The sequence below is a fragment of the Pipistrellus kuhlii genome, unplaced genomic scaffold, assembly GCF_014108245.1.
Source record: "Pipistrellus kuhlii isolate mPipKuh1 unplaced genomic scaffold, mPipKuh1.p scaffold_m20_p_44, whole genome shotgun sequence".
Classification (NCBI taxonomy): domain Eukaryota; kingdom Metazoa; phylum Chordata; class Mammalia; order Chiroptera; family Vespertilionidae; genus Pipistrellus; species Pipistrellus kuhlii.
In genome coordinates, this window is record NW_023425545.1 from 208,738 (window position 1) to 227,493 (window position 18,756).

General features: G+C 64.4%; 2 protein-coding genes across 2 annotated transcripts; both read left to right on the forward strand.

Annotated features, from left to right (window-relative positions):
• The first annotated feature begins 234 nt into the window (after window positions 1-234).
• Window positions 235-7,109, forward strand: OTOP2 (otopetrin 2). The gene is made up of 6 exons (XM_036412107.1): window positions 235-547; window positions 1,111-1,247; window positions 2,357-2,415; window positions 2,890-3,019; window positions 4,171-5,043; window positions 6,599-7,109. Exons 1-6 carry the CDS (start codon window positions 247-249, stop codon window positions 6,767-6,769), a joined length of 1,671 nt encoding a protein of 556 aa, XP_036268000.1. The 5' UTR covers window positions 235-246; the 3' UTR covers window positions 6,770-7,109.
• Window positions 7,110-7,996: 887 nt separating this feature from the next.
• OTOP3 (otopetrin 3) lies at window positions 7,997-17,502 on the forward strand. Its single transcript, XM_045572172.1, has 7 exons — window positions 7,997-8,220; window positions 11,611-12,030; window positions 12,114-12,250; window positions 13,172-13,230; window positions 13,482-13,600; window positions 14,945-15,753; window positions 16,780-17,502. Exons 1-7 carry the CDS (start codon window positions 8,202-8,204, stop codon window positions 16,948-16,950), a joined length of 1,734 nt encoding a protein of 577 aa, XP_045428128.1. The 5' UTR covers window positions 7,997-8,201; the 3' UTR covers window positions 16,951-17,502.
• The last annotated feature ends 1,254 nt before the right edge of the window (window positions 17,503-18,756 follow it).

Here is an 18,756-nt window from a genome sequence, read left to right on the forward strand (position 1 = left end):
GGAGCGGGGACCTGGACGGGGTCTAACGGGGCTGCCCCCGCTCGAGACCCGCAGTCTCCGCCTTTGCTCTTCCCCGTTCCCGGCGCGTCCTCCATCTCTGCGCCCCCTCCACCCACCCCCACCCGCTAGCCCCCCAAGCCCCTCCGAGCCAGGAAGTCCCGGGTCCCGAATCCAGGGAGCCGCTGGAGGGAACGAACCTGGGGGCCTGTCCGCTCCTCCCCGCAGTGACCCGCCGCCGCCCCCGCCATGTCCGAGGAGCCGGCCGCGCGCCCCGAGGAGCGGCCGCGGGCCCCCCGCGAGGTGTGGAAGAAGGGCGGCCGCCTGCTGTCCGTGCTGCTGGCGGTGAACGTGCTGCTGCTCGCCTGCACGCTGGTCAGCGGCGGCGCCTTCAACAAGGTGGCCGTGTACGACACCGACGTGTTCGCGCTGCTCACCACCATGATGCTGCTGGCCGCGCTCTGGACCGCCTTCTACCTGCTCCGCACCGCGCGCCGCCCCGGCGCCGTGCCCCACCGCGACGCGCACGCCGGCCCCATCTGGCTGCGAGGTGCGGGGCGGGCCGGGCAGGGCTGGAAGCTGGGGCTCCCCAAGGGATTGGGGGGGAGGGTGAAGGGAGAGGGTTAGATGTTCCCTCCCCTGGAAAGACTAGGTGTGGCTGAGGGCTGGTGGGCTGCGGGGGAGGGAGAAGAGGAAGGGAGAGGGTCCCCGAGGGGGTGAGTCTAAAGATCAAGAAAGGGGGGTCCTGGGAGACCTCTGGTGGGGATGAGAAGAGGTGACAGCTGCAGCCAGAGGAGCCCACGGAGGGCCCTTCTCCCTGTCTACTTAGCCACAAAGAGAGGGGCACTTAATGGGACATCCATCCATCCATCCATCCACCCACCCACTCAATCATACCCTCATCCTTCCATCCACCACTCACCTTTCAGTGCATCCCTTCACCTCTATACCCATTCACCCATCCATCTAGCCAGCCGGCTGGCCTCTGTGGGACCCCATCCATCCATCCACCTACCCAGCCAGCCAACCAGCCATTCATCTAGTCATCTCTCCTCAGATCCAGAAGCCTCCTCTCCCGCCTCTCTGATCCACCCCTCCTCCCCCCATTTCCAGGCGGGCTGGTGCTGTTTGGGGTCTGCACCCTGGTCATGGACGTCTTCAAGACGGGCTACTACTCCAGTTTCTTCGAGTGCCAGTCGGCCATCAAGATTCTGTACCCTCTCACCCAGGCTGTGTTTGTCATCGTCCAGGTGGGCGGGTGGGGGGAGGGTCCTCAAATGCGATGGTCAGGAGAGCTGATCTCCACTCTTAGTCTACCCTGAGCAGCCAGACAGTGTGGGGGCAGGACTGGGAGATCATGAGGCGCTTGGTAGCACTCGACAATGAAGTAATACCCAAACGTGAGGCCCACACCGGGGCCCTGTGCTTCCACTTCAGCCTGAGCAGCGCCACCAGTTCACACCCGGCAGGTGTGAGTGAGCGTGGCAGCCACCCTGTCTCCCAGAACCTAGCCTGCCCTCCCTGGGTGCCCGTGGAGGGCATCAGTCTCTGCCCAGGTCGTCCCGCCCCGGGCATGGCCAGTTTGGCCTCAGCCCTGACCCCTAGAGGGTCTTTGTTCAGGAAACAGCATATGCTGTGCCTGGGGGTTTCCTAGATGTTCAGATATATTATTCTCTTCATCCCATCTATAACGCTTTGAAAGATCTTCCTACCAAGCTGAGGCAGGACTGGCCTTTCCCGGAACCAGACGGACCCAGCCCTGTCAGACCAGGAGGACCCCGTGTATGGTTCCTCCCCTGGGCCAGCTGTCCACAGCCCAACACAGCTGTCCACAGTTTCTGACTGACATTCATGTCGCTTTAGTCTTTCACATGTTGTGGGTTTGAAGAAGACTGGAGTGAAAGGGAAACACAGATACCCCACAGGGCAAGGACTGGTTGGCAGCCAGAGGAGGGCGAGGCCTCACAGGGCAATCAAGGATGACGGTGGGGAGGGGGTGTTGCCAAAGCCAGGGAGACGTCACCAAGAGTCTTTCCACCTCGGACAAGACCTAGCCTGAGGCTGGCCTTGCTCCCGGGAATAAATAACCAGACACTCAAACTCTGCCGGGCCTCGACCCTGCAGAAAACAAACACAAGGACCAGAAGGTCTTACGGGTGACATTTTACAAACTACTAAAGAACAGGGCGCTGTTTTATGTGAATTGTTCCCGGCCGCATTTGGGGGAGCTAAAATAAACTCAATAACTTGGTGTGAGGGCTTTAGAGGCAGAAAGAATTTGCTGGGCGTGGGCGTGGGCACTTGAGTTCAGCTGTGTTTGCTCTGCAGAGTAGTGACCGCACCACTCTCTCTCCCGCAGACTTACTTCCTCTGGGTCTCGGCGAAGGACTGTGTTCACGTCCACCTGGACCTGACCCGGTGAGGGCCTGCCCACCCCTCCTGGCCCTGCGTGCATGCCGGCGCTCACCTTGCATGAGAGATGAGGGCTGCCAACCTGGGCCTGGGGCCTCTCTCTGTCCCTTAGGCAGCCTGATTCCCATTTCCATCCCCCGTGCAGTGGTGTGCGTGTGTGTGTGTGTGTGTGTGTGTGTGTGTGTGTGCCTGCATGGCTTTGGCGGGATGGGCTGTGCAATGCACTAAATGTCCTTTTCCCCAGGAAAGGGAGCAGGGTGGCCTGAGCCCCTGGGTGCCCCCACCCCCAGCATCCCGGCATCCTGCCAGGCTGTTTCTTCCAAACTCAGCTTCCTGTTCGCCCGGGGGCCTGGCTGCTTCCTTGTGTCTCAGCACCACCTGCCTCTGTAGCTCCTGACCCTCTCTCCATCTTGCCAGCGACCCAAGACGAGCCAAGGGTGTCACTGGCCTCTGGCTCTCCTCTCTCCCCCCCCCAAACAGGTGTGGCCTCATGTTCACCCTCAGCACCAACCTGGCCATCTGGATGGCGGCCGTGGTGGACGAGTCCGTGCACCAGGCCGGCTCCCACAGCAACGCCAGCCACGCCCGCCTAGCTCCCGACCGTGAGTGCCACGCCAGGTGCCCCTGGGCCCGTGACCCTGGGCCTCGGGCTGGGCTTCGTTGGCTTGTAGAGTGGATCTCTGCCCCCCACCCCCTGCTCCGGGCTCTGGCTCTCATGCTGACCTGTGGGCGCAGATGACACAGGAGGGCCCAGTGTGGGGGCACCTCTCCTCCTGGAGAACACAGCCTTGGTCCCTCTGTCCACGTCCCCATTCCACTACAGAAGCGGCTTGGGCTCCCAGAAGACAGGGCGAAGCCCGAAGCCGATGGAACTGGAGGGAGGGGGAGGGAGCAGGGGGTCTTGATGGCGGAAGCAGGGGATCAGGAGAGCCCGCAAGGAGACGCCAGAAATAACAGCCACAATGGTGGCCATCCACTGCGCTCTGCGTGCGGGCACCGTGCCCAGTGTGTTAGACCCCATGATCCTCAACCCTCACGCCTCCCTGCGAGACGGTGATATTAGCATCCCACTTCCCGGGTGAAGAACGAGGGCGTATAGCTTGTCCAAAGTCACAGAGCTTGAAATCCAGCAGCCAGTGTTCAGGTCCATCTTTGCTTTTAACCAAAATGCTATCCAAGGAAGAATGGGGTACGGTCCCTCTAGTCCTGCTTCTCTAAGCCACTCCTCACCCCCCCCACCCCACCCCCCACCCCGCTCGTCAGGACCAGACTAGATGACTAAGTCCATCTGGACTTGACCTGAAGACACAGCACGCCCCCAGGCTGGGAGAGACCAGGAAGGGAGTGTGTGGGCCCAGCCCCATCCCCCTGAGAGCCCAGCCCAGCAGGACTGACAAAGGGCCACCTTTTACACACAGGGGGGTCCCAGGGTGGCAAAAGCCAGCCTGGGGAGGCAGCCAGCGGAGTGTGCTGGGGCTGCGGGGTGCAGAGAGGCCCGCTGGAGAGGTACCTGCCCCGGGCTCTGCCATCACAAGACACTTTACCTCCGGGACCCTCAGTTTCTCCATCTGCAAAACCAGCTGGCACCGTGCTGGGGTCGAAAGTGATGTTTGCCAAGGCCCCAGGCAGCCTACAAAGCACGGTCTGGGCGCAGGACAGGGTCCTTTTAGTGTAGCGCAGCCCAGGTGACAGGGTCAGGGCCAGACCTAGGCCCAGCAGCTGGCTTTCTGGGCGCTACAGCTCAGGGCCCCTCTCCCCACAGCGGGCAGCCAGGCCGGAGGAGACTGCGCCTGTGCCACCACCGTGTGCCGGATCTTCGAGCAGGGCTACTTCTACCTGTACCCCTTCAACATCGAGTACAGCCTCTTCGCCTCCACCATGCTCTACGTCATGTGGAAGAACGTGGGCAGGCTGCTGGGCTCAGGCCACGGCCACGGCCACGGCCACGGCCACGCCCCATCCCGGGTCAGCCTGTTCCGGGAGACGTTCTTCGTGGGCCCGGTGCTGGGCCTGACGCTCCTCCTGGTGGGGCTGGCCGTCTTCGTGGTCTATGAGGTCCAGGTGAGCGGGGACGGGGGCCACACCCAGCAGGCCCTGGTCACCTACTACGGCTTCAACATCGCCTGCCTGGGGCTCATGACCCTGGTCAGCCTGAGCGGCTCCGTCATCTACCGCTTTGACCGCCGGGCCATGGACCACCACAAGAACCCCACGCGCACCCTGGACGTGGCGCTGCTGATGGGCGCCGCCCTGGGCCAGTACGCCATCTCCTACTACTCCATCGTGGCCGTGGTGGTGGGCGTGCCCCGGGACGCCCTGGGGGCGCTCAGCCTGGCCCACGCCCTGCTGGTGATCGCCCAGCACACCTTCCAGAACGTGTTCATCATCGAGAGCCTCCACCGGGGCCCCCCGGGGGCCGAGCCCCCCGACGCCCCGCCCAAGGAGCCCTGCCTGACCTTCGCCAACCCGGACGCCCTCCACGCGCTGCCAGCCTGCCCGCCCACCCCCGGCCCGGTGGGCCCCAGCCTGGAGGGCCCTCAGGAAGCCACGGCCGCCACCCCAGCCCCCAGGACCCACTGGAGACGCCGGTGCCTGAAGGACATTTCCCTGTTTCTTCTGCTCGGCAACGTCATCGTGAGTGGGGGGGAGGGCGTGGGGGCTGGGGCATGGGGGGGAGGCCAGGAAGGGGGTTCTCTCAGGGTTAGTCACATGGTCTTCTCCGTCTTGGCCCCGCCCACTGCAGAATCCGGGTCTGTCTAGGGAAGGAGTAGGTTTTGAGAGGGTCAGGCGCAGCCGGGCATCAGCATCTCGGCACCTAGAGGGCAGAGTCCTGGCATCCTGGCATCCAGGCAGCCACCACAGGAGCCGGAAGCAGCCCAGGGAACGCTGGGGGAGGGCTGAGGAGGAGGTGGGCTGAGGGGAGAGGGAGCTGTGAGAGCTGATGTGGGGAGTGGGGGCCCTCACCCTCAGCGGGAGGTGTGACTGCCCCCGGGAACCTATGACAGCCGCTGCTGAGAATAACCAGGCCGCGCAGGCAGTGGCGAGCGGTGTGAGTGCGAGCTGTGATTCAGCAAAGCCCCGACTGAGGGCAACTCCTCTGGAGCCCAGCAGCCTCCACCCACACAAATAGGCGCTGTGCATGGAAACTCCCCTCACAACCGTGCACCCCAATAGAGGAGCGCCCCTCATGTATTGAATAGCTACCACCCCACGCGTCAGACCTAGTCCCCAGGGGAAGTCTCTGACACAGAGACAGGTGCCATGTGAGTGCGTCCCAGGGAGAGACTCTTCCAGAGGAATTTCACTCGATACGAATATAGTTATTTCAGCTGTCTCCTTCAATAGAAAAAACTCATATAGAGAAACAGCCTTGGGTATGTCAAGGTAAAGCATCTCCAGAGAGACCCCACCCCATGAAAAACAGCCACAGGAGAAGAGGGATAAAATTTAAAAGAAAAGAGCACCAACAACCCATCCTGAGGTGCGTTCTTAGCGAAGTCCCCACTGGCAGTATGGCCCGTCCTAGAGGCAGTCCCTAGAAAAAGAGGGATGGGCAATCTCCCCCCCCCCCCCTCCAAAGTATCCTGAGCCGGCCCCCGCCCTGGCCCCGCCCTCCCCAGCCCTGGCCCCGCCCTCACCCGCCGGCCCCGCCCCCTGTCTGGGAGTCACCTGTGGGAAGGCTGTTTTGCTCCAGGTATCTGAGCCTGGATCAGCTCCGAGAGCTTCGTTTTATGGGACAGAAACAGGCGGAGAGAAGGGCGCGATGTGCCAATGACACAGCTCCCTGAGGATGGGGAGGGTGCGGCTAGCCCAGAAGCCTTTGCTGTTTGCCTCGGAGCCCACACCAGCACCTTCTGGCTGGATCCCGCCCCGCCTGCCTTGGGCCTGGTTGGCCACACATCTCTCCAGCTCTGACTTAGCCATTTCTAAACGCCCATCAAACTCTCCATCCTCTGAGACCTCTTCTCCCTTTCCACCCCACAAGCGGGGCCTCCCCCGGAGCTGTGGGGTGGGCACGCTGAGTGGGGCACATTCCTGGGAAAGAGAGCATCAGTCCTTCCCCAAGATGAGGGAGGTCCCTACTCAGCAACATCCAGCCCTGCCGTCCCCCCAAATGCAGGGCTGGGGGCCAGCAAAGCCCACCGATGTGGCCAGTGAGGCCGGGTCCTGACTCCCCCTCTCCCCACAGCTGTGGATTATGCCCGCCTTCGGGGCCCGCCCGCACTTCAGCAACAAGGTGGAGGTGGACTTCTACGGCTACTCCCTCTGGGCCGCCATCGTCAACATCTGCCTGCCCTTCGGCATCTTCTACCGCATGCACGCGGTCTCCAGCCTGCTGGAGGTGTATGTGCTGGCCTGAGGCGCAGACACAGAGGGGACTCCGCAGGCGCCCCCCAGAAGCCCTGGGAGTGAGCCCCAGGCGGGCACATCGCCGCTCCGTTCCCCCGCTGGCCCCGGAGTGGGGTTTTCACAAAAGCTATTTTTTCAGGATGTTTTTAAATTGCAGTCAGGACATGCCTAGCCACCCCCGTGTGACCCTGGTGCATGGGGCCCCGGAGCTGGGACACCTCTCCCTGAAGCGTTTCTAGGACCCGGCAAGATCGGGAAGTGTCCGTGGCTCGGCCCCACCCCTAATCCCAGCCCTGTGGCCCGGCCAGCGCTGCTGCCCGGAGCTGGCAACCAATAAACCTGCACTTCGCCCCCTGCCCCCCACTTCCTGTGTCAGCCTCCCCATGTGGCATGATCACAGGAGAGGGTCTTGGGGGTGAGAGCTGGAAGGGCCCCTGGAGATTTTCAGGCCTTCAGCTTCTCAGGGGTTGAACCAGGTCTAAGTTGCAGACGCGGGAGGCTGGACAGAGTCCCCGAGCTGCCCCCTCCTTCCCTGTACCCTCAAGGGAACACGTTTTCCACGTGTCCCCCAACACAGGAAAGGTTAGGAATGCGGACCTAGCCCACCGCCGTTTTACAAAGAACGAGCCTAGGGGGCCAGAGCCTGTTAGAAGAATGGCAATTCTCCCACAGCAGAACTATCTCAGGAACCACATTTCTCACATGGGATGGGTAGGGCTGTTTTGTTTAACAGGAGTTGGGGATACAGACCTTCACCCCCTCAGCACCCCCACCCCCGGGGACCCCTGAGGCTCCTCTACAAAAGGTAGAGAGACGGGCTCAGCAGGGAGAGGGCTGAGACCGAAAAACGGCAAAAAGAGGTTCAGGAGCTGGAGGAGGGGGGAGGATGGTGGCCAGCTGAGCCGGGGGCAGGGGGCCACAGGCTAGGGTGGGGCTGGGCGGAAGGAGAGCGTGGGACCAGCAGGACTGGGGGGGGGGGGCGCTCCAGAGGAAATGCCCGCCAGCAGAACGAGGGGGACACGTCCCAGGAGCCACCGCAGACGTGAAGAGGGCTGGAGGGGCAGCTTCTCACCCTACCGCCTCCTGCCCTGTCCGAATGGGGTCTCTTCGCCCCAAGTTCCCCGCTGACTTGGGGGAGAGGGGGCGGTGGCCGGCGGGTCCCCTGACCCTGCGCCCGGCGCCGCCCCGCCTCCGCCGCGCCGCGCCCGCCCGGCCGGCCGCCTCGCCATTGGCTGCCGCGCGGGCCCGGGCCCCTGGCGGGTAATTAAGGGAGGATTAATGACAGCCCCAAAGTCAACAGGAAAATCGATGGGCCGGGGAGCCCGTGCCGCGGCTGCGCAGTCCCCTGGGGAGGGCGTCGGGGGCGTCTGTCCGCGCGGGCGCCGGGGCCTCGCCGGGAAGGACTGTCGGTGCGGCGGCCCGGGCGGCGGTCAGCGGCAGCGATGGCTGCCCAGGCCTCAGGTAAGGCCCCCGCCCGGCGGCGCCCCTGGATGTCCTGCGGGATTTGGGGGCGAGCCCCCCCGGACACTCCAACCTCCGCCTCTGCGCCCCCGCCCCGGGTTCAGACACCTGGGCTGCAGGGACTGGGCGGGAGGGCAGGGTGACTGGGGGGGGAGACACCCACTGGAGCGCCGGCCCCTCTCAGTCCCCAACCCCGGCTCCCCACCTCTCCGCGGTGCGCGCAGCCGAAAGGGGAGCAGGAAGAAGGGGAAACCCGAAGGGCGGCCAGAAAAAGGGTGCGGGGTTTGGGGCTGCCCGGGCGCCGGGTCTGCGGAGCAGGTCCAGCCCCCCGCCCCCCGAAAGGCCCGGGCAGAGATCCCGCAGCTCCGGCCGCGGGCAGCGGCCTCCCCGGAGCGGACGCCGCGCTCCAGGCCGCGCGCCGCGCCCCGACGGCCGCCGCTTTCATCACCTGCCCCGGCCGAGCCCACAAACCAGTCACGCGGGCCCGCCCTGGGGCTGGCGGGGCGCCGAAGGGCGTGCCAGCGGGTGGCGTGTTCCTCCGGTCGGTTCCGGGCGCCCTTGCCCTCTTCCCACGACCCCTCTGTGCGGACCCGGCACCCGCACCCTCTCCCCGGGCGGACGGAACCCGCCGCTTGGAGGGCTCCCTCTAGCGGCCGGCGGAGGGTTGCACCCTGCGGGCGGAGGGCTAGGACGTAGGTTGAGGACCCTGGAAGGAGAGGGCCCCCAATCTTGTCCTCCCGGGTCCCCTCTACGCTTGCGGTCCGCTGAAACCCACCCTTCCCGCCGCCCCAGGGTTTCGAAGGAACTGGAAGAAAATGCTCACCTCGCTAACATTGAGAGCTTTCTGCGTACCAGACACTGATCTGCACTCATTTGCATAAATTATCGATAAATCCTCTAATTGTTATGAACCCCTGTGGCCTAGGCAGTATGCATTAATTCCTTCACTTATTCATTCAAGAAATCGTCACTGCACAGCTACTAAACACCAGGCATGTCCCATAGTTGCATATCTGCTTTACAGATGGGGAAACCAAGGCACAGGGAGTAGTTTATCCGAGATCACACAGGTAGGAGGTGTCAGAATCGGGGCTCTCCATCCTCAGGCCTCGGGAAGATGGGGGAGACTCTGGGAAAGGTGAGATGGAGCAGTCAGGCCTGGGAGAAAGGAGCAGGGAGGTGTGTCCCCAGGACTCCGGCTTGCTCAACCTGGGCGGAGGAGACTCGGAGGGAAGATAAAGATCATCTGAAAAATGTCTTTGTCTGGGCGAAGAGGGGAAAGGCTTCATGGGAAGGGTCTCTGTCCATGGCTCTGGTGCTGAAAGTTTCCCCCAAAATGCCAGAGTCGTCAGCAAACTGGTTAAATGCCATGCTGTGCCGAGTTTGAGGGGGGAGGGAGGGTTCTGGCTTAAGAAGGAGCTGGTCTCTGCCCTGGAGGAGGTCCCGGCCTTGAGGGGAGCCAGCCACACCCACAGCAATGCACACCCACTCCTGGGCAGAGAGAGAAGCTTCCCAGGAGAGGCCCTGAGGTGGGCGGTGAGGATGCTGAGAGCCGGGGAGGGAAGCGGGGGAGGCAGGACGCACAGGGGCTCCAGGAGCAATGGTGGGGGCAGGAGACCACGTGACAAATGGTGGTCCCTCTGGATGGAGGGAGGTGGGGGGCAGGTGTGGGGAGTGTGACCGGGGGTCTGGACAGGGAGAGGGCAGAAGCGGAGCGAGGGTGACTGGAAGGACTATGAAAGGGGGAGAAAATCCTGTAGAACCTTTAAGATTGCTCTCAGATCTTTCTAGACCTCAACTGCTACCCACGTTTGGTTGTTCTGTTTGCCCCGGAAGAGAAGAGTGGAGGTATAAATATCGATACCAAGCATGTTGTACATGGGAGAATAGGGGCGCTTTAGAGCCAAATGAGGTGAGGGTGTTCCGGTGGTCAGAGTGGGGAAAGCTGAAGCTCCTGAAGCTCCAGGTTCAAAGGGGCAGACAGAGCAAAGTACAACCAATTACATGGAGTGTGAGAGACCAGGCTCCAGAAACAAGCCTGGGGCTCGGTGGGGGCGCCAAGAGTGGGCACCTAAGCCAGTGTTGCGGGGGAGGGGGGTTCAGGGGAGGTCACTTACAGGAGGTGGGGCTCTTCTGAGTCATGAAGGGCAAGCTGCAGGCAGCTACAAAGCAAGAAGGGGGCATTATGAGCCTAGGGGGGGGGTGTAGGGTGTGGGCAGACAGGGAGGTGAGCAAAGGCAGGGCATTCTGGGAACAGCAGCAGGATGGCACGGCCCATGGGCCAGGGAGTCCGAGGGCAGTGCTGGAGATGGAAGTCAAGGCCAGGCCGGGAAGTGGCAGCAGCTACCTGCCTCGAGCTCTCTGCGCTAGGAGCTCACACCGCGCACACTCTGCCTCGTTTCATTGTGAGAGGGCACGCTCGGCATTGCGGGCTGTCTGCGAAGGCAGCATGTGGCTTTGCAGGGCTCACAGTAGGGGAGAGGCCTGGTGGGCAGAAAGACCAGTCCGGGACCGAGGGTGGGGGCCTGGCGCAGAGCAGTGGTCGAGGTCAAGAAAGATCTAAGAGCAATTCGTGGGCTGGAATGGGTAGGCTTGGGGCCTGAGAGGAGGACTGGTGAGGGGAGAAGCAAGGAGCATGCCCATGGCTCTACTGAAAAACATGGGGATGGAGAGGCCATCATTTCATACACACTCACATCTATATATATAAAAGCCTAATGTGCAAAGCGTCCCCTCGGGAGTTCGACCCACTTGGAGTTTGATCACAGGCTATGATGTGCGCTGAACACCAGGGAACAAAAGGAGGCCCTGACCGGCAGCGGCTAGGGACCCTAACTGTTCACGAATTCCGTGCCCTGGGCCTCCAGTGTATCCATACTGGAGTACTATTTCCAGCCACAGTGCTCTTTCCCACCAAGCCCACACTCGGCCCCAAGAGCCCTCTCAACACAACACTCCGGGTGCCCGTTTCCCATGAATCAGTCCGAGCAAGAGAGGACACCTACTCGCTCTCTCACTAGGGAGTGAACTCCCTCCCAGAAGCCAGTGGGGCACAGCTGCCTTTTGATGGCAAAGCATCGCAGCCCAGGAGACTGCCTGGGGGCCAGGCGCCATGCAGGTGCCCCTGGCTCCTAGACAGACGTTATTACTCCATCTCAGGTCAGGCGCTGGGGGTGGGGGGATGTCCCTCAAGCCCTTGGGAATGGTCTGCGTCAATGTGGAGCTCAGAGAGCCCCTGGTCTGTTGGGATCGCCAGGGTCCTATAAGGTAGATGGTTGCTGACCAGAGAGGTTGCTTAATTTGCCTCACAGCGCACAGTAGTCAGGGGCAGAGATGGACCTGAGCCCAGGACAGCCCGGCAGCCAACCAGGACCCTTTCTCCTCCCCCAGCACCTGCTGAGGCTGCCCCTGCAGCGGCCGCCACGGGAGCACAGGACCCCGAAGCGGCCCCGGCCAGGGAGAGCCTGGCGGACATGGAGGCGGAGGAGAGAGGGGCGCCCCCCGCGCGGGGCCGGAGGTCCTGGCTGGTGCGGCACTTCTCGCTGGTGCTGCGGCGGGACCGGCAGGCGCAGAAGGCCGGCCAGCTCTTCTCGGGGCTGCTGGCCCTCAACGTGGCCTTCCTGGGCGGCGCCTTCATCTGCAGCATGATCTTCAACAACGTGGCCGTCACGCTGGGCGACGTGTGGATCCTGCTGGCCGTGCTCAAGGCGCTGGCCCTGCTCTGGCTCCTCTGCTACGTGGCGGGCACCGTCCGCCGGCCGCACGCCGTGCTCTACCGGGACCCCCACGCGGGGCCCGTGTGGGTGCGGGGTGAGTATGGGGGCGCCGGGTGGATGGGGTGGGGGGAGAGTGGGCCGTCCCAGGAAGGCGCCAATGGCCGCTGGCCCAGCCAGGCTCCCTGCTGCTCTTTGGCAGCTGCACGGTCTGCCTCAACGTCTTCCGCGTGGGCTACGACGTGAGCCACATCCACTGCAAGTCCCAGCTGGAGCTCCTCTTCCCCGCCCTGGACATCGTCTTCACCGGCCTGCAGGTGAGGCCGCCCGGCCGCCCGGCCACGGCACATTCCCCGCCCGGCCACGGCACATTCCCCGCCCGGCCACGGGGCACTGTCCCTGCCAGGCCACGGGGGCACTGTCCCTGCCCGGCCACGGGGCACTGTCCCTGCCCGGCCACGGGGCACTGTCCCTGCCAGGCCACGGCACATTCCCTGCCCGGACCACGGGGCACTGTCCCTGCCAGGCCACGGGGCACTGTCCCCGCCAGGCCGCGGGCACTGTCCCCGCCCGGCCACGGGGCACTGTCCCTGCCAGGCCACGGGGGCACTGTCCCTGCCCGGCCACGGGGCACTGTCCCCGCCAGGCCACGGGGCATTGTCCCTGCCAGGCCACGGGCGCACTGTCCTGCCAGGGCCACGGGCGCACATTCCCTGCCCGGGCCGGGGCGCACTGTCCCTGGCCGGCCACGGGCACTTGTCCTCGCCCAGCCACGAGGGCACTGTCCCTGCCATGCCACGGGGGCACGTCCCTGCCCAGGCCACGGGGGGCAACTGTCCGGCCTGGTCCAGGCCACGGCGCACTGTCCTGCCTGCCACGGGGGCACTGTCCCTGGCCCGGCCACGGGGGCACTGTCCCTGCCAGGCCACGGGGCACTGTCCCTGCCCAGGCCACGGGGGCACTGTCCCTGCCAGGCCACGGGCGCACTGTCCCTGCCAGGCCACGGGCGCACTGTCCCTGCCCGGCCACGGGGGCACTGTCCCTGCCCGGCCACGGGGCACTGTCCCTGCCAGGCCACGGGGGCACTGTCCCTGCCAGGCCACGGGGGCACTGTCCCTGCCAGGCCACGGGGGCACTGTCCCTGCCAGGCCACGGGGGCACTGTCCCTGCCCAGGCCCCGGGCACATTCTCCCGGCACCCCCTGCCGCTGGGCTCAAGGCCCTGCCTGTCTCTTTCAGACCTGGGTCCTCTGGAAACACTGTAAGGACTGTATTCAGGTCCAGACCAACTTCACGAGGTAAGAGGGGCGCCTTCTCTCCCTCCAGCAACTCCGGGGGCTCCCTGTCCCCAACGAGCGCATGCTCCCTGCAGCTTTCCCGACGGGGCGCCCCGGGCTGCCGGCCGGTCTGGCGTGGCCCCAGGTGCCCGCCAGGGCTGCCTCTGCTGAGCCCCAGAGCAGACGGGATCTGGCTTGGGGAGATGCAGTGCGGTGAGGGCGGGGCACCCGGGGGGGCCAGCGGTGTGGGCAGCGTGTGGCTTCTCGCCCAGGTGCGGCCTGATGCTGACCCTGGCCACAAACCTGCTCATGTGGGTCCTGGCCGTCACCAACGACTCCCTGCACCGCGAGATCGAGGCGGAGCTCAGCGCCCTCATGGAGAAGTTCTCAGGTTCGGAGAGACCAGGCCATGCTGCCCTGGGTACAGCCAGGCCTTCCCCACACACACACACACACACACACACACACACACACACGAGCATTCACACACCTGCCGCCCCAGTCAGCACGCCTGCGCACTGTGCTCACTCTCCCCCCTGCTTCTCAGAGGGGCTGTGCAGAGAGAATTTTCTTACTAAAGAGATTGTTTCTTACTAAAAATTCAAACATGGAGGTGAGCAGAACAAGATCTATCCACCCCCCAGGCATCACCTGCTTTGCGTAAGCTCGGCGCAGGAAGCCGGAAGCCTTGGGTAAAGGAACGGCCTTCCTGTAGCGTGTGCTTTCTGAGTCCGCTCCCTGGGTCTCAGTGTCCACACCTGCGAAGGGGGGGCTGGGCCTTCCACCCCTGGCTTACGCTAGGCCAGTGGTGGGCAAACTCACTAGCCCACAGAGCCAAATAGCAACAGGACAGCAACTGACATTTCTTTGGAGAGCCGCATATTTTAAACGTAAACTTCTGACGCCGCTTCTTCAACTTAGACTGGCCCAGGCCGTGGTATTTTGTGGAAGAGCCACAGTCAAGGGGCCAAAGAGCCGCATGTGGCTCGCGAGCCGTGGTTTGCTGACCACGGCTCCAGGGGCTGAAAGGGACTGATTTGTGCAGCTGGATTCCTCAGAGCCAGGCCCACCTGCCCCCTCCCTCCCTCCATGTACCTCCCTCCCTCCTTCCATCTTCCTCCCTCGCTCCCTCCTTTCCTCCCTCTCTCCCTCCCTCCCTCCATCTCCCTCCCTCGTTCCCTCCTTTCCTCCCTCTCTCCCTCCCTCCCTCCATCTCCCTCCCTCTCTCTCTCCTCCCTCGTTCCCTCCTTTCCTCCCTCTCTCCCTCCTCCCTCTCTCCTCCCTCCCTCCCTCCCCCTCCCTCCTTCCCTCCTTTCCTCCCCTCTCTCCCTCCCTCCCTCTCTCTCCCTCCCTCCTCCTCTCTCCCTCCTTTCCTCCCTCTCTCCCTCCCTCCCTCCATCTCCCTCCCTCTCTCCCCTCCTCCCTCTTCCCCTTCCTCCCGCCTCCCTCCCTCCCTCCCTCCCTCCCTCTCTCTCCCTCCCTCGTTCCCTCCTTTCCTCCCTCTCTCCCTCCCTCCCTCCATCTCCCTCCCTCTCTCTCCGCCCTACCTCCTTTCCTCCCTCCAGCCAGCTCCCCCCCCTCTCCTCCACTCCCTCCTCCAGCTCCCTCCCCTCGTCTCTCCAGTCCCGCGTTTCCTCCTTTCCTCCCTCTCTCCCTCCCTCTCTCTCCCTCCCTCGTTCCCTCTCTCCCTCCCTCCCTCCATCTCCCTCCCTCCCTCCCTCCCTCTCTCTCCCAGGCAACGACACCAACACCTCCCTGTGCCTCAACGCCACGGTGTGCGAGGTCTTCCGGAAGGGCTACCTGATGCTCTACCCGTTCAGCACCGAGTACTGCCTGGTCTGCTGCGCGGTGCTCTTCGTCATGTGGAAGAACGTGGGCCGCCGCCTGGCCCCCCACGCCCACGCGAGCGCCCCCCCGGGCGCCCCGGCCTTCCGCCTGCACGGCGCCATCTTCGGGCCGCTGCTGGGCCTGCTGGCCCTGGTGGCGGGCGTGTGCGTGTTCGTGCTCTTCCAGATCGAGGCGAGCGGCCCCGCCATCGCGCGCCAGTACTTCACCCTCTACTACGCCTTCTACGCGGCCGTGCTGCCCGGCATGAGCCTGGCCTGCCTGGCGGGCACCGCCATCCATGGGCTGGAGGAGCGGGAGCTGGACACGCTCAAGAACCCCACGCGCAGCGTGGACGTGGTGCTGCTCATGGGCGCGGCCCTGGGCCAGATGGGCATCTCCTACTTCTCCATCGTGGCCATCGTGGCCACGCGCCCCCACGAGCTGCTCAACCGCCTCATCCTGGCCTACGCGGTGCTGCTCATCCTGCAGCACATCGCCCAGAACCTCTTCATCATCGAGGGCCTGCACCGGCGCCCGCTCTGGGAGGCCCCGCCCGAGAAGCCCGAGGCCGAGCCCCCCCGCAGGGGCTCCCTGCTGGAGCTGGGCCAGGACCTGCGGCGGGCCTCCCGGGCCTACATCCACTCCTACAGCCACCTCAACTGGAAGCGGCGGGCGCTCAAGGAGATCTCCCTCTTCCTCATCCTCTGCAACATCACAGTGAGTGGCCGCCCCCCACCCCAGAGGCGTAGGGGCGGAGCTGGCCCAGAGAGCCTCATTCAGGAAGGGCTGGTTCAAGGCGCCCTCGGCGCACATGGACTGTCCCAAGAGTGACGGGCTTGTTGTCCCTTGGATTGTCAGGGGCACTGGCCTCTTCCCAACCAGCTCTAGGACACGCGAGAGCAGAGAGTGGCCCCCGGCTTCCTGCGGGGGACCTGGCACGAATGAGCGTGCCATGGCCCGGCCGAGGGCACTTCATAAACAGCGGTGTGAGGTGTCTCCCCTCAGGAAGCTCCCGTCCAGCTGGGGAGACACCGGGGGAACAATTAGGGAACTGCCGAATAAGGAAGTGTCCGCTGAATTCAGTCCAAAGAAAGAGGTCAGAAAGAGCTCCTGGTAGCTGCTGAGGATGGTCGCTCCTTCCTATAATAGCTCAGCATCTCCTGGGTCGTCTCGGTAACCATGCAGCAGGCGCCACTGCTGTCCCGGTTCACAGACGAGGACACTGAGGCTCGGGCCGTCGGCCCTGCCGAGGTCCCGCCGCCTGCGTGGCAGTGCTGGGCCATTCAGGGCCGTGTGAGCTCATGGTGGTCAGGACGGCGTGGAAACACCCTCCAGGTTGAAACCCCTGGTCCGGGCAGATATAGAGGCTGGCTTGGCCCTCAGGAGCAGCCGGGCCTCCAGGCAGGAAGTGTGGGCCAAGGAGGCCTCATGAAAGTGTGAGCTGGGCTTTGAGAAACGGGTAGGGTTTGGACGGAGGCAGAGCTAGGGTCGAGGGGCAGAGACCAGCTGAAGAATGAAGCAGGAGAAGAAGGTGGTTGAGATCAAGGCCCAGGGGTACCGGCTTGGCAGAGCAGACTGTACCACTGGGGGTGGCACTGGGAGGTTCAGGACCCGTCGAAGCTCCGCTGGGTGAGAGGGATCGGGAGGGTGGGCTGGCTCTGAAGGCCACGGGTGAGGACTGCTGCAGGAGCCGTGGCTCCGGGCCTGCCTCCCTGAGCCGAGTGCCCCCTCCTCCCTCCCCAGCTGTGGATGATGCCTGCCTTTGGCATACACCCCGAGTTTGAGAACGGCCTGGAGAAGGACTTCTACGGCTACCGGGTGTGGTTCACCATCGTCAACTTCGGCCTGCCGCTGGGCGTCTTCTACCGCATGCACTCCGTGGGGGGGCTGGTGGAGGTCTACCTGGGGGCCTGAGGCCACCGAGGCGCCCACCCTGGCAGCACCCCAAAATGCAGCCCGGAGTCTGAGCAGACGCCCCGTTCCAGGGGCTCCCCCAGCGCCTCCTTTTCCCCAGAGCCCCCTCGCTAAGGGGAGTGGGGGGGAGAGTGGGTTACTCTTCACAGCCCCAGGCCAAGGGCAAAGCCTGAATACTGAGCTTCTGATGCCCACCCTGAGGACAGGGCACATGCCTGGCCCTGCCCCCTCCTCTTTTACCCCCCTCCCGCCAGGAAGCCCCACAGCTGCTCTGGGAGGGCCAGCCCAAAATGACCGAGTCCAGGAGCTTGGGGAGGGGCGCCCCTACCCAGCCAGGCTTCTGGGTCTGCCTCCTGCTGGTGGAGGGGCATGTGGTCCAAGCACGCCCCGGGGCACCCTGGGAGCAGACAGCAGGCCCAGGGCACCCTGGGAGCAGACAGTCAGGCAGCCTGCCCTTCCTCCCCACACAATCTAATGAGCCCATTAATTAGCTGCCAGGCAAGGCTCAACAGCCCTCTCCCGCTGCCATAAACCCTGCTTGTTTGATTGATTGCGTTCACTGTGCTTGTTTGATTGATTGCGTTCAGGCTGCTGCCTGGCGTTTGTTCCCAGGGACAGGCTGCCCTCGGGGACGGGGAGGGGGGGGGGGACCGTCCGGGGCAGAGCTGTGGGCTGTGGGCTGTGGGGCTGGGACGGTCCTGTTTCGGGGTCAGCAGAGGTCGAAACCAGGCCTTGTCTGATCATGGGAGGAGGTGGAGAGAGAGGGGCCAGTGCTCTCTCTCTCTCTCTCTCTCTCTCTCTCTCTCTCACACACACACACACACAGACACACACCTGTACGCACACCCTCTCGGACTCCGGGCCCAGGTGACTTCCGGAGCTGGCTCCCACACGGCCGTGCCGCGGGTCCCCAGGCCTCTGAGCCATCAGGAAGCAAGGGCGGAGATGGCAGCCCATCCATCTCCCTGAGCCCAGTGCAAACACCCGGCCGCCCAGGGTGAGGCGGGCGAGGCCCCGGGAGGGCGGCCCCGGGCCCCTCCCCGTGACATTGGCAACACAGGCCAAGGCCCGGGACACCCCACCCCTTTAAGTGGCCGCCTGGGGCCAGCAGAGCCCAGGGGGGTCGCGCCGCAGCTGGGAGGTGGGCCCCCTCTCCTGTGGGCTCTTCCTCTGTGGCCACAGCCCGGGGGCCCAATGCCCCCCCAATGCCCCCCCTCACCCCAAGAAAATGACCAACACGCGGATTCACTCTGAGAGGCAGAAGCCTCAGCTCCCTCCGAGCACAGAGAGCCAGGCCGGGGACAGGGTTTATTGTGAAAAGTGTAAATCCGATTGTACACAGCAGATTGTACTGACACAGGGGGCGAGGGGGCCGGAGCCCGGAGCCGGGAGGACGAGGGGAGGATGGAGGGGTGGCGTCCTGCCCCTCACAGGTCCCCCAGGCAGTGGGTGGGGGTGGGGAGGACTGAATGGCTGCCCCCTCCTCCTTCCCTTTGCCCCCGTTACTGGATATAAGAGGGGCCAGGCTGCATCCACTGACCAGGAAGAAGAGAGCAGGTTACCCTTGACACCCCACGCCAAACCCCTGAAATGCTTGGGGTTCCCCCAGCCTCCCCCAGCCCCCTGGCCACCACCCTCCCCCCAGGCCCGGCAGTGAGCCGGGCGCACAGGTGGCTTCAGTGGGAGGCTGGGGCTCCCTCACGCCCAGGTGCCCCGGGGAACAGCCCACAGCTCCCTCAGGCCGCGCCGAGGGCACCGGTTCCCATGGAGACAGGTCTGAGGGGCAGCAGAGGGGGGGGAACTCTG